At 32.6% G+C, this 13,802-nt stretch overlaps 2 protein-coding genes across 5 annotated transcripts; both read right to left on the bottom strand.

Moving 5' to 3' along the window:
* Nucleotides 1-1,260: 1,260 nt before the first annotated feature.
* On the bottom strand, nucleotides 1,261-4,599 carry LOC107648577 (Pentatricopeptide repeat (PPR) superfamily protein). Of its 4 annotated transcripts, XR_015886037.1 has the most exons (7): nucleotides 4,149-4,541; nucleotides 3,655-3,773; nucleotides 3,108-3,287; nucleotides 2,647-2,706; nucleotides 2,483-2,528; nucleotides 2,258-2,322; nucleotides 1,358-2,001 (listed from the first exon to the last, which is right to left on the bottom strand). XR_015886037.1 is itself a non-coding variant. In XM_016352389.3 (6 exons), exons 1-6 carry the CDS (start codon nucleotides 4,278-4,280, stop codon nucleotides 1,961-1,963), a joined length of 597 nt encoding a protein of 198 aa, XP_016207875.1. In that variant the 5' UTR covers nucleotides 4,281-4,599; the 3' UTR covers nucleotides 1,261-1,960. The 4 variants fall into 4 exon arrangements, 3 of the variants coding, with proteins under 3 accessions (XP_016207875.1, XP_088347675.1, XP_088347676.1); XM_016352389.3 differs by lacking the exon at nucleotides 2,483-2,528 and having other exon boundaries at nucleotides 1,261-2,001; nucleotides 4,149-4,599; XM_088491549.1 differs by lacking the exon at nucleotides 2,483-2,528 and having other exon boundaries at nucleotides 1,261-2,001; nucleotides 3,108-3,236.
* Nucleotides 4,600-5,462: 863 nt separating this feature from the next.
* Nucleotides 5,463-12,161, bottom strand: LOC107605655 (putative E3 ubiquitin-protein ligase RHG1A). The gene is made up of 6 exons (XM_016307605.3): nucleotides 11,623-12,161; nucleotides 9,018-10,845; nucleotides 8,555-8,605; nucleotides 6,258-6,356; nucleotides 6,021-6,167; nucleotides 5,463-5,933 (listed from the first exon to the last, which is right to left on the bottom strand). Exons 2-6 carry the CDS (start codon nucleotides 10,740-10,742, stop codon nucleotides 5,793-5,795), a joined length of 2,163 nt encoding a protein of 720 aa, XP_016163091.1. The 5' UTR covers nucleotides 10,743-10,845; nucleotides 11,623-12,161; the 3' UTR covers nucleotides 5,463-5,792.
* Nucleotides 12,162-13,802: the final 1,641 nt, after the last annotated feature.

Genomic DNA, 13,802 nt, shown 5'->3' with positions numbered 1-13,802 from the left:
TATGAATTGAATTGAATTGTTTTGAATTGAGTGGACGCAAGTGTTTTGAATTGAATTGAATTGGATTGATAATCTAAAGAAAAAAAAACTTGCATGTGCAAATTCAGAAGAAGAAGAAGAAGAAGAAGAAAGAGGAAGAGAAGAAGAAGGAGGAAAAAAAGAAGAGAAGAAAAAGAAAAAAAAAACGAGGAGGAAGAGAAGGAGAAAGAAATTTAAAAAATTGTTACAATAACTTGTATAAACTTAAATAAAAATTTTGCTTCGATATAGAATTTTATTTAAAAAAATATAATCATAATTTAATTTGTCTAAGTTTGCACAAAGAAATATTATCTATTTTTTGTTAAGATCCAGTTTAATTTAAAAAAGAAACATCTGCAAGAAGAATGTCACACAAAGGATATTAGATTTGGTTCGTCAAAGACTAAATTAATTGATTTGACATGTTACATTACTAACATTCTACAATAATTTTTGGTTAACAGTGCTAACTAGACTACTCATGAAAGAACTAACGTGACTTAATCAATATTAAATTGAAATTGAAAAATCAAAATTATCATCAAATAGAAACAAAGGACCAATTTTAATTGTTATCCCTTATTCAAATTATGAGAATGGATTTTCTCTTTCTAGTCACTCTACATCCTCATTTTAATTTATACTAAGTTCAATTATTAGAGTTTCTTATATCTTCTCGTGTTTCATTTTTATTCGTCGGTATTTTCTACCTTTTTTTTTTCTGTTTTATTATAACCATGTGAGATCGCTTGGTTTGTTCCTATTATATAAACATTATTGGATAAAAATTATGAAAATTTATTTGCATGCCAAGTTGAAGATAGGTCTCAATGATTGTGAGTAGTTACAAAAAAATGTATGATTCTTTTTATACATAACATTACCTAGACATCCATAAAATGAACAATTTCTCTTTTTTTAAATATATTTATAAAATATATCTTACTAGTTTACTAGTACTTGTTGGATTAATGGTCGACCACTGAAAAAATTTCAAAGAAAAATTAAGTGAGAAAACATAAGATGAGAAGACACCACATTCAACTCAAAACTTTAAAGGAGTAAGTTAATAGGTCTCTCATCTTATAAACTCCTTCTTCTTCCTTACTTTCTTTGATGTGGGACTACTAACTCCTCACACTTACAACATTAACACTCGTCAGGCATATCTTTTTTTTTTTTTTGGGGTGGGGAATTCTTTTCATATCTAATACAGTGAATGTACGGAGACTCTGAGAGTGAACCAAATTTAAACATAATGCACATCTATTACATTTATTTTTATGATATATTCAATTTTGTATCGAATAATAAAAAACATTCATAAAAATAAATATAAAGTAATACAAATAACACAACCTTTTAATTACTTGAAAAAAAAGAAAATAATGTACCGAATAAAAAAGAAAATTGACGGAAAAACGGGATAGTAGAGGACAAATGGAAAAAGAAAAAAACAAAAAGCAAAAAGTCAAAGACGTCATAGTAATCTTCACCGTCTTATCCAACCAAACTACCAGCAAAGCCAATTTATTGTAGTGACCAAAAATGTGCAACTCCCGAGGCTGCTTTTCTGCTTGATAGCGTGTTCTCTTCACCATATTGCCCATATAATACTCTTGATTTTTGTTGTTCAATTAATTCGATGCAGTTTAATTGAAATTGAATTCAGTACTACCCATAAATTATAATAGCGAGTCAAATGCCACCCCCTTAAGAGTCAATTTTTTCTAAAATTAGTAAAATGAGAAAAGTTTTCGAAACTCGCATTGTCGCACATGACGCAAATCATAATTGAATCCTATTTTTTTACTTTACCAATTTTCTGGTTTTAGATTGTTTTTCCTCTCTTTAACTCATATGTTGTTCTCGTCATGCTTGTAGAATCAACAGCTTCCATTTAAGTACAAAAGCTCAAGGCACAAAATCAGTATCATCATCATAGTTCTTCAGCAAATATGATATCAAATACACGTTGAACTGCACCAAAATATAAGTTAGTAAAAAACCAAATTACTATTACCAATGAGTTGATCATTATTATTGATCAAATATGAAAACTCACGTGCAGTTATCTCTATGTAAAGTTGATAATTGAGAATCATGAGATGACAATTTAATCAAATATATCAAATCATTAACGGTTTTCAACTATCAATTTTACGTTAACATAACTGCATGCGAGTATTCGCCTTAATCAAAACCTCAGGTCTACCTCAAGATAATTCTTTCATACCTTCCTCAATAAGGAGATTAGGTTGATCAACCAAGAGTTGTTGTATGGCAACAAGATCACCGGAACTGCAATGCAGTTAATGCAAAACAAACACAAAACACAAGCACACAATAAGACAAGTTGGATAAGTAATAAAGTTAAAGGAATTGGACCAAATAGCATTAAAAAGCTGAAAAGAAACAATCATGAATATAGTAAATAAAAGAGAAGGAACAGTGTGCACACAACTCAATTCACTTCAACTTGCCAAAACCAGACTTCAATTGCGTAACTACAACAATAGCTTAAACAATTGTTACTTCTATTAACTATTCTGCTGCATCATCAGCACATGAAAAGAAACTATTATAACTTCAAAAAGTTGGACACTAGCATTGGCAGATTTATACCTGGGCTTTTTTAAAGCATTTGCTGATAGTGTTGAGATTATTGAAGACTTCAACAAATACCTGTTTCAAAAGGGAAAGAAGAAATATCAATCAACAGTCTTTTTGAGAGTTTGCCATTAGTTTCAGCCAGCAAAGGAAGACAGATTATTGATAAGCTTGACACTTCCTACAAAAGAATCATCCACATTTTAATAAAAACACATCCTTAAGATGCTGCAACCTTTTATAGATCTATGTTACCTATTTGTGTTGTCTGGTTCTTGAAAGTAAACAAAATATAAAGGAAACATAATTCAAGTCATGCCAAGTTAGAATTGAAATTCTCTTAGTCCTCTAAGTTCTTCTATCCTATAATTATTTATCTTTTAAAAACTAAGCATGTATTAGTCATATTAGGTTATTAACACATGGATGGTCTCAAAGCACAAAATAAGGCGAAAGTCCCAGAAATTATTCCTTACTCGGAGTGATGGACGTCATGTAGAAACAACAAACCATCTAAGCAATCCATAAGAGTAGGTTTAACACCAACTTGCTGCTGCAGATGCTTCATGTTTGAGCGAGTAGAACTACCTTTCACCAGTTGTCTACTGTCATGATGTGTTTTCTCAAGAAACAAAACAATATTACGAAACTCTTCTCTGAAAGTTCATATCAAAGTAATTTCAAATAAGTCATTGCTATCTAAAACTCAATATTTTCATTAAGAACACTTGGAGAAGGATAAATTCAGGGTAGACAACAGACAACTGCAGAAAAACTATGCCACAAGTTACCATGCTACTTATATTTGACTGTAGATAGCATTATAAGGATAAATTTTGCAGTTGAAGACCAAACTATTAAAAATGTTGAACAACAACAAAACTTTTGTCCCACTAGATGAGATTAGCTACATAGATCAATTAACGCCATTGAAATTGTCATAACAAATGCATATAAACAATGTACATGAAATCCAATGTTATGACAGGTAGCACATTATTCTACAAAGAAATGTGAACTTACAAAGTACTCCTCATGGAAACCAAAATGTTATCCAAAGATTTCATCTGATTTGCCAAGAGAGCATCTCTTACATTGCAGTTACAACTTAGACAACCATAACTGCTAGGATTCTGAAGCACCTGTGCATAATCAAACCAATTACTTCAAACCCAAGTAATACAGAAATGCAACATCATCAAAGCAATATATACAATAAAAAATTATTTACAAACTGTACAATAGTGTTCGGTAACTGGTAAGCATATCAAGATAGAAAATACAGAGATATTAGATAGAGACAAGATCGAGAAGTTGCGTCTCAGTCATTGTCCCCAATATCCCCAGTTATTCGGTGAACACGAAATTGGGCAAGCTTTATCCAAGGACATAGATATTGTCTTGGATATAAGTCATCAACTCCAATCATATTCTTGTGTTCCTCATTCTCTGTATTCGTGACATGTGCGAGCTATTAAATGCAGCCAAAAGTTAAAATTAGTAATCAAACTAATTACCTGCAACCTATCAATAATACTGGAAGCACTCCTAAATTGTGAAATCAAGCAAGACTGAAGCTCATCCCATCGATTTAGTTGTTCCCTAACTTTAAGGAACTTCCCCTGAAACTTCTTCATCACACCTTCCATTGTGATTCAACAATATGTTGAATTTGAAACAACCGGTAATACAGCATCCAAGAACCTCAAATGAATGTTTTACGAGTCAGGCATTTTGTCAAACACATACAAGGCACTCGCTCAACTCACTGGAATCGGAGTCATACAAACCAAGAAGATAAAGGCAACAGGGAAGTTCTTCCGTCACCGGAGAGGAGTCACCGTCGTCCGTTGCTGTCGCGTTTGAATTGATGGCAATGAGTCTCTCAAATTCAGAGAAATAGAATGCTTAAAAAGAAGGGTTTTAAGGTGGTTATTATATAATTTATTAATTTAGGACTTAGACAACATTTAAGGTGGCAATGAGTCTCTAATTATATATTTTTTTAAATAATTATCACGTAATCAATGTAAGAATTAATTATTTTTGCTAATTTAACCTTACAACATATATATTTGATATATATTAGTACGAACTATAATAGTTGGTTAAAAATCAGGTAATTATTTAGTCATGAAATATTACTATCACGATATCAATTTTTTTAAATTCATGATTCAATTTCTTAAATAATTTTTTTTTTATAATTCAAAACTCTATAAAATTATTTTGTATTGATTTTAAAATGTTCTTTTTATTAAAACAAACATTAGTTAACATCATATCCTTTTTATCTATTATTTAAAATAATTTAATAAGTTCTCCCTTTAGCCCTTGGTCATTTTGCTGAAATAGGAGTCCACTTTTCTTGGGTACTCAGCATATAATTTGTGTAAGTTAGCAACAAACAAGTATAGAATGCTAAAAGCCAATGAGTTATAACTCAAATGACATAGTCTCCCCATACTCAATTAAGAGATTGTGGATTCGAGTCTACTATCTTTGGTAAAAATGTATAGAATGCTAAAAAGATTATTGAAATTTTTATCCACCTTTCTCTTCACCCTTATGGACATAACTTAAATTTAAAGTATAAATTACACTACCTCTTCATTTGCAAAAATATACAGTTATCTCTTGAAATTTAACTTATAAGTTATAACACCCAAAAGCCTTTTTTTTTCTTTATAAAAATTAAAAACGTATGAATGACTAACCTCCCCAAATCAACATCAAAGGTTTACCATATAATTACATTATCATTTTTTCGTTCTAGTATAATTTAAACCATACATCAAACACAACAAAACTCAATATCAAATTAGAGAATATAAGAAATGTAAAAAAAAATAATAATAATAAAGGTAAAACAAGCTTTATCAACTAATAGTTCAATAAAATACTCCTCCATCCACACCAATAATCTCATCTGTCACCCTTAATCAAGAGATCATTGGCTTAGATAAATTAAGGGGTGAAAAAAGAGACAAAAATGCTAATAATAAAATTCAGCTAAGGCTTAATAAAAAGAAAGGTCAATTTTTGGCATGCACCAAAAGAAACTAAGAGAATTCAGCTTCAATTAACCAGAATTTTCTGCCTAATTGTGCCAATTTTCTTCAATCTTCCTAACAAGATAGAACCACTTGCCAGAGAGAAATTTATGTTGTTTTTGTTGCCAACCCTGTTGTCTTACAAATCGGACACAGATTCTTGTGCTTTAGCCACTGTTTGACACATTCTGTATGGAAATCGTGGCCGCAATCCAGCGTGCCGATATCCTCTCCATCCTTGTACTCCTCCTGCACATAATCGCAAAGTTTAGGCGCTAAGGTAAGTACACGTGAATCCAGGTGGAGCGAGTATTAAGGTTGGTCGATCGAGTTTACCTGACAAACACAGCATGGTTCTGCTTCCGACTCTGGCTGAGATCCAGTTTCGACCGAATGCTTCTTCTGTTTCAAGAGTTTCAATATGGTTTCCTCGTTCAATCCGGTGCTCACATTTCCAATGCGCTCTTCCAGAGCCAATAATTCCTGTTACACTCAAAAGTATTGTCATGCGAAACACTCTAAAATGAAGCATCGACCTAACAAGCATAACACAATGAGAACTTCAGTTCATACCTCATATGACATGTTATCAACATCAAGTCGCATGTCCCTGTGTCGATCATGAATATCAGCGATTCCAGAAAACACTGATTGGTCGAGGATCATAACGTCCTACGAAAACAATGCAAAAACAAGTTTACCACATGAACAAAACTATGCTGTTAAGGGTTGTGAGTTCAATAGTTACACATTGCCAATGTATATAAGTTCTAGCCAAAACTGGTTTTGTTTTTATAGTGGTGTGGAAGTTAACCCCTTTTGCCTATGTCGCAGCGTGATTACACGTCAGCAAACAGCTTTTACTGATAGTACATGGTACATAGAGAGTAAACTCGGTTATTCGGCAACAGCAGCAATAATAATGCTCCCAAAACTTAAAAAACCCCAAACCCCCATTACATCTTGCGCCTATGGGCAGCTATAGATAGTCAAGAAGACACTCAAAACAGGTGGACTCCGGATCAGTTCCAGTGTCTTTTCTTCAACTCTATGATTAATTCCAAAACGCGAAATCGTGCCCCCAAAAATCACACAATAGACGTGGCACACAAATTCATTACATACCATTTTAATATAGAAGTACATATTATTATTACTATTACAACAAAAACACTTCTCGCACAAACCATGATCAGCCAAATGGAACAACCGGTTTCCAATTTGTCCTATCATATACTATGTCTAGAAGCAAGTCATCTAAATCAACATATTTTTTGGTGGTTCTCTCTTATACTATATAGTCTTCATTGGTCTCCCCTGTTCCTCTACATGTTGCCCTACTATCCATATGTTCTACTCTTCTTATAGAAACTTCTACAGGTTTTCTGTTTTCTCACATAATCTACACTTCATATACATAATATAGAAAATTTATGGATTATTCTCTACATACAAGTCATTTACACATACAAGTCTATACAAGTCATTTATATTGTATTGTTTAAGAATTTTTTATGTATGTGTATTGATAAGTTTTATATAATTCAAAACTCTTCCTCTTCTTCCTTGCATTATAAAAGTGGATTTTATTGAATTAGGATTAACTTGTATAAACTTGTATGTCAAAAAGACTTGTATGTGTAGCATGTCTCTTAATTTATTTGGGCCCCTTATGCTCATGTAACCAACAAGCAAGGAATCAAAAGGCTATGGATATGGAAAAAGTCACTTAACTCCTCAGCAGACTCCACAGCCTTCTTTGAGGCTTCAAGTTTCAACATTAACCTAAACATTAGTTACACCCGAAGGGCTGGTTGGTTTTTTGTCCTTTCAGAAGTTTAGTAAGGGAAAGTATATACATGGAAACAATAAAATCATATTATTTGTTTTCATTTCCTACTTAAATTCTTTCTTTACAAGATCCTGATAGCAGAAAACTCTGACAAACTGAGCAATATGAGATGCCTAAAGTCCTGGGATCCTAATCGCAATCGAAAGTAACTACGGAAGCCAAGAAGGATCAAACTGGATTTAAGAAAATATAAATATGTAACCATAGTACAATTTATCAAAGGAACAAATGTATATTCTAAATATTGAAAGTCTAGTACAATTTATCAAAGGAACAAATGTATATTCTAAATATTGAAAGTCTTGTTCAAAATCCTATATACCTCTAATCTTTAACACACACATTCTCGAAAAGAATACACACACATATATAAATCAAATTTTACCTCTTTTCCCTCTGGAAATTGAGACATTTTAAAATACCGACAAACAATGTCATATACATAACAAAGTAAAATAAGAAACGTGCCTACATTTCTACAGGCTACAGATTCCCTCACACCGCATTTTTTTAGTGGCATAGAGAAAAGCTTTAAATGCTGGTTTCACATTACGCACAACATTATTAAACTCTCAAGTTAAGTCGTATCGAAGTTTACAAGTTGAGTTTATAATTCGAGTTTACTTAAGTTTCAGAAGTTTGTCTGAACTCTCAAATTTGATAAACTTGCACACAAACACACAGAAATATGTTCTCATATATCTTACACACATGATATATTATTACCTCAAATTTAGGTAATGAAAGAATATTAAATTGTGCGCAAATTCCACATTTTTCTGGCTCAATCAAAGCCACAGATTCTGATTTATTACCAACCAGTTCATCATGTTTAAAAGTTTTAAACAGAAAAACTGAGAAGTGTAAAATCTTAATCAGAATTTCAAACAAAACAAAATCATTTGAAAGCTTGTTAAGTCACCATGTCAGGATTAAACAATTTGCATCACAGTCAAATGAAAATCAAACCATTTTTATGTCATCATGTCCGGATTAATAAGTGAATGAGAAGACTAACCTCAAATCGCAGGCTCCCACCACGACGCATAAGTCCTAACACATTTCGGAGCTGCACAAAATAAAAGAATGTCAACTAACAGAAATTGTTTACATAAGGAACTACAAATATTGCAGCTCTCAATAGTATTATTAGAACATTCTGATTCTGATTTCAGTCCATCAAAAAAGTTTCAACTTCTTAGTCCCTCCTTTTACTAACAAAGGGTCTGAAAGTGATGCAAACAGGACTATTTAAACTTGTTCTGAAACAAAGGGATTAAAATGATGCAGAAGTGTTTTAAAAGGACCAAAACCAAGAAATGCTACATTTTGTGGTGAAAATCAGATTTAAGGTAATATTTAAAATTTAAATAAAAGACAGTAATCTCACCCACACATTTGGAATAAATATTGCACATCACTACATCAGTAACAAATAAGATAATATTGAAATGCAATATAAGGGAGAGACGAACACGAACCTCAGACACAAGTCTACTATTTCCTTCACCAGCAACAGCCAACGACCGTATCGAATAGGGAATTCCATACTCATGATCTCCTGGCCTCTCCAACCACGATGGTGTTCCCGGGTGAGCCCCAGATGGCAGTGCCCTCGAGTCAGGACCACGTGCGGAAGGATAATTACTGCTTGAACTTCCACCAGCCTCGGAGCCGGGAGGAGGAAACAATGACCGGCGAACATATTCAGATAACCTTCGTGGATAATGCTGAGGATTAGGACGAGCAACCCATGGAGAGGCAGATGATGGATTGATAGCTGAATGTGACCCAGATCGCGACGAAGAAGCAGCGGCAACATTTCCTGGAATACTTAAATTTCCACTACTCGGAGCCCTATTTGTTGGATTTCGAGCCAAATTTCTTAAATTGGTTCCGGGTGCAAACACCGGGTGTTCAAAGAGGTTTCTAGGCAAACTTCTCGAGCTTGCGTCCTCATGAGGTATGTTATTGTCCCTATTATCCGCAGGTATAGCTGAGTTTGATGAATGGTTGTTTGCTGAGCTAGAAGCGCCACCCCACCTAAATGATTGCATATTCCTTGGTAAAGCAGGAACATGAACTAGAAGGGGCTGACTTTGAGGAATCATAGTATCTACAGTTGGTACTGGTCTCGCATCTAGAGAATTATCAGCCGGATGAAATCTTGGCAACACTGGAACGGACGGAGAAATACCAGAAGTTCTAATCACATTTCCCGTTGAGAATGCAGCGGGAGGAGGAACAGGAATGGAACTTTGTTGACTTGAAGGATTTACCCTTAACCGGAAGTTCCTATGGAAGCTTTCCGGGTTTCCTGCAACATTCGAATCAGGAATGCTTTCAGAGGGGCCATCCCCCATACTTAGTCCGAGTCTTGCACTCACCCTATCCACCGAAGCAGATCTGCCAAGGCTACCGCCAACATAATCCTGAGTAGGCAGCGTGTTCCAAGCACTGCCATCTGTAGGCTGACTGTAGCTAGAACTTCCACCATCAGAACATTGTCCAACACTGCGTTCAACAGCCTTTCTTTTACAAGATACACGCCGAGTGTCGACAGAACAACCTGGTCTACCATCAGTATCCTCAAACAAAAGGCTGTTACTTGCCGAAGGAAGCATCAAAGGACCAGAACCAATAAGCGGGGGAGGAACATGCTCATTTACCGGTCCAATAGACTTTGGCAAGTTAGCATGTTCAACATGATGGCTATTAGCACTACTACTGTCTCCCATTCCTGCATTCAAGTTAAGATTCTGCGGAGGCATCATATGAGAATTGGCACCGTGCACATACATAGTAGTATTAGTATTGTCCATTGAGACAGCATTAGTCGGTTCAACACGTCGTTCTTCTTGCCTTGAACCAGCAGGAGCACCAAAACTTATAGAAGATGGCCATCCTAGTTCCCTTCTCTGGTCATTGTTAATGTTAACCTCATTCTGAGTATTACTGTAACTTGGCTCACCTAAACTCCATCCACTCAAATTCTGCCAACCATGATTCAAAGGGCTCACATAAGATGGGTTTACATCACTTGGGGGAAGTATGTACTCGGGTATTCGGTTATCTGCAGGATTCCGCATATTATTCCAGCAAATCTGCTGATTCACTGTGGCAGTGGTTGCACCACTCGATGTTGATCCACAATCAAATTCTAAGGTTTCTGGCAAGGAACCGATTGTATCTCGCTGTCCTTGCATTGAGGGAATCTATTTAAGTTTCCCAAACTCAATATAGTTTAAATGTATGAATATGAATTCCTCAATAAAGAAGAACCAAGTGCATGCAACAAGTTCACAAGTCCTGTCAAACAAAACATGAAAGTTATAATCAAGCATTGCAAAAACACCAATTCTACATTATGGAACAAAAACAATCAAAGAAGTATCCTCTATAAACACACACAAAGGATGCTGCAAACATCGATAACCGCAACTCGGAATTCAGCTTCATAACCCCTAAAGCTTAAGGTGAAGCAAAGAACATGGAAACATTAGCAAACACCACAACCACCAACAAAACACTACTCAATCCTCTTCTATCAACTAAAGAATGTTGCAACAGATAACCACTAATGCGCATTGCCGAATGACACTATCATCACAGAAATTTTACCAAACACAATAGAGGGCAAATCAAGAAGAGAATAGCTCATAGAATAAAGGCAAAGTCAACTCCTTTTTACCCAACATATGAAGAACAAGAAACAACAAAAAAGGTAAAATTTTTAAACAAGATCAAGCTACAACAACGAATTGGGGTTTTGAAAAACCAATTAAAAACCACGGTGGATTATGAACAATTACAACACCCAGCAAAATCCATAAACAACCCACAACAACAGCAACAACAATAACAAAAGGATTTGCAAGAAAATAACAGATAGCTACACAAACAACGTTGAATCGTTTCTGCAAAGTTGAACAACCCAATCAAATCCGAACAAACAAATATTAAAAAAATAATATTCTAAAAAAATCATAAAAATTCAAACTTTACAGCTTTTTCATCAATCCAAGCAAAACCACCGACTGATCAAACAAAACAATAATGAAGGGTAAGAAAGTGCAGAAAACTTACGAGGTGAAAATGAAACAAAGCCGATCTATCACCAAAATAAACAAAAAAATAATCAAAGGATGGTTAATAACAAAAACAAAGAAAGCACCCCATGATGATTTTTTTTTCCTCTTTTTTTTCTCTGTAGATGCTTTTTTAGATTTGTTGTTCCTCTTTCACCCACCTGGGCAGCACAAAAAAATAACAAAAAAGAATAGAGGAGAGAAAGAGAGAAAGAAAGAGAGATGGATGAAGAGTGAGAAAGATATGAAGAAAGGGTTAAGAGGAGAAAAAGATGGTGTTTTTTTGCTCTGCTCTTGGTGGTGGTGAGAGGAAGAATGGAATGAAATTATATCAAACAAAAAAAAGATTTATAAAAATTAGATATGAATGAAAAAATGTGAGGGGAGATTAAAGAGAGACAGTAATCTTCAATTTACAAAAACAACCCAACAAGAGAGAGAGAGAAAGAGAGAGAGTGAATAAGAGTTTGTGTGTGCAAAAGTCATAGCCTTGAAGGAGGAGAGAAGCAGCTTCCCCTTCCAACAAAGACATTCAATGATATTTACTATTTAAATAATTAATAAATAATACAATGGAATCATGTAATAGACTATGAATATATCATACTTATTTAGTTTCTCTTTTTCTCATGGAATATTATATCTTTTGTTATTAATTTAGTGTTTTTTTATCAAAGATAGGAGACTCGAACTCGCAATCTCTTTTTTAAGTATGAGGAGACTATGTCATTTGAGATATAATTTATTGGCTAATTTAGTGTTATTAATATATTAAGAAATTTAGTATTATATTATTTATTTATTTATTTATTTATTTTTTGAGGATGATTTACAATATGATTATCATATATTTTTTTCTGATTTTTTTTGTATTTCTCTTAATTATTTTGCAGATTTGATTGGAATTATATTTCTTAAAACAGATTTAATTTATTTAAAAAAAATTTATCCTGTTATTTATTCAAAAACTTAAGAAATTTAACAATAATGGTAATGGATATGATGAAATAAGATAATAAATTTAATTTTATCATTTAATATTCTTATTTAAAGTGTGATTGTAAAAAAAATATTGTTTTTGTGATTAGATACTTGTATAAAAATAAAAAAATAAAATATTAATTGGTCATGAAAATTGAATTCTAATGCAATATAATTATTACTTTCTTTTTAATTGGATACACTATGGTTGTTGTTATTGTTATTATAATTAGTTTGGTAATATTAGTATTAAGTAAGAATAAAGAAAATTAATGGTAATGGGAGTAGTAATAATGAGATGTGAATAGGGGCCAGAGAGGCTGAAAGGGTGCCTTGTTTGGCAGCTTACCAAATGGGTGATGTTTTGTATGGGTCCTTGATTTTGATTTTTCTTTGCTGAGATAAAGAAATGTGTATCCCCCATTGTCCTTTGTCTACAAACACAACTAAGAAAAAGGTGAAGAAATCAATTTAATTATTCATATTTATTTACTAAAATAATTCTTTATGTATTCACTAATATGAATTTATTCTATATTATCATCTACTAAAAATAAAAAAAAAATATCATGTTAATTTGAAGCTATGTAAATCCCCCATTATTATTATATGATAATATGATGACAATTTCCTTAATTACTAAATAATTATCTAAAATGATTTTGCATAGTTGTTGATATATAAAAATTATTCTCTACTATATACTATATTGCCGGACTACTTTATTTATTTTTGGATTTTTTTTTTAATAAGAAAGTTGATAAAGTAGAAAAAAAAAATAGAATCTACTCATTTTTAAATTAAAATAATAAAACTTATACACAATAGAGAAATTACAAATTCAATCATAATTAGTATCTTATTTAATTATTTTATAATTATCATTTTAGATCATTTTCATAAAAAGTTGTGACAATTTTTTTTTTTCATTATATATATATAAATTAATTTTAATATACTATCAGTATAAAACAGTTATATATATATATATTCAATCACATAATACTACATTAATAAAAATAACTATTTTTTATATTAAGTACGTAAATGATCATTTAAAAAAAATAATTATATTTATATAATTATATAAAATATTTTATACTGTTAGTGCATGAAAATTAAACATAAAGTCTCTAAATATTGTTATGATATAGTATTGACTAAATATGAAAAACATAAGTGTTAATAAATGAGTTG

Source organism: Arachis ipaensis, chromosome B6, assembly GCF_059453495.1.
Source record: "Arachis ipaensis isolate K30076 ecotype BB chromosome B6, ASM5945349v1, whole genome shotgun sequence".
In the NCBI taxonomy this organism is placed as follows: Eukaryota; Viridiplantae; Streptophyta; class Magnoliopsida; order Fabales; family Fabaceae; genus Arachis; species Arachis ipaensis.
Note: the sequence above shows the minus strand (reverse complement) of the source record. Positions and strands in the feature narration are given on the sequence as shown.

Bases quoted from the DNA above. Each gene is read 5' to 3' on its own strand.
- LOC107648577 (XM_016352389.3), bottom strand. From the start codon at position 4,280: ATGGAAGGTGTGATGAAGAAGTTTCAGGGGAAGTTCCTTAAAGTTAGG. The intron at 2,707-3,107 runs GTAAGGAATAAT...CTTTTGAAACAG, and splicing joins CATGACGTCCATCACTCCGA to GTATTTGTTGAAGTCTTCAA. The intron at 2,002-2,257 runs GTATGAAAGAAT...ATTTTGGTGCAG, and splicing joins TAATCTCCTTATTGAGGAAG to TTCAACGTGTATTTGATATC.
- LOC107605655 (XM_016307605.3), bottom strand. From the start codon at position 10,742: ATGCAAGGACAGCGAGATACAATCGGTTCCTTGCCAGAAACCTTAGAA. The intron at 8,606-9,017 runs GTTCGTGTTCGT...TATTTTGTGCAG, and splicing joins ATAGTAGACTTGTGTCTGAG to CTCCGAAATGTGTTAGGACT. The intron at 5,934-6,020 runs GTAAACTCGATC...GATTATGTGCAG, and splicing joins AACCATGCTGTGTTTGTCAG to GAGGAGTACAAGGATGGAGA.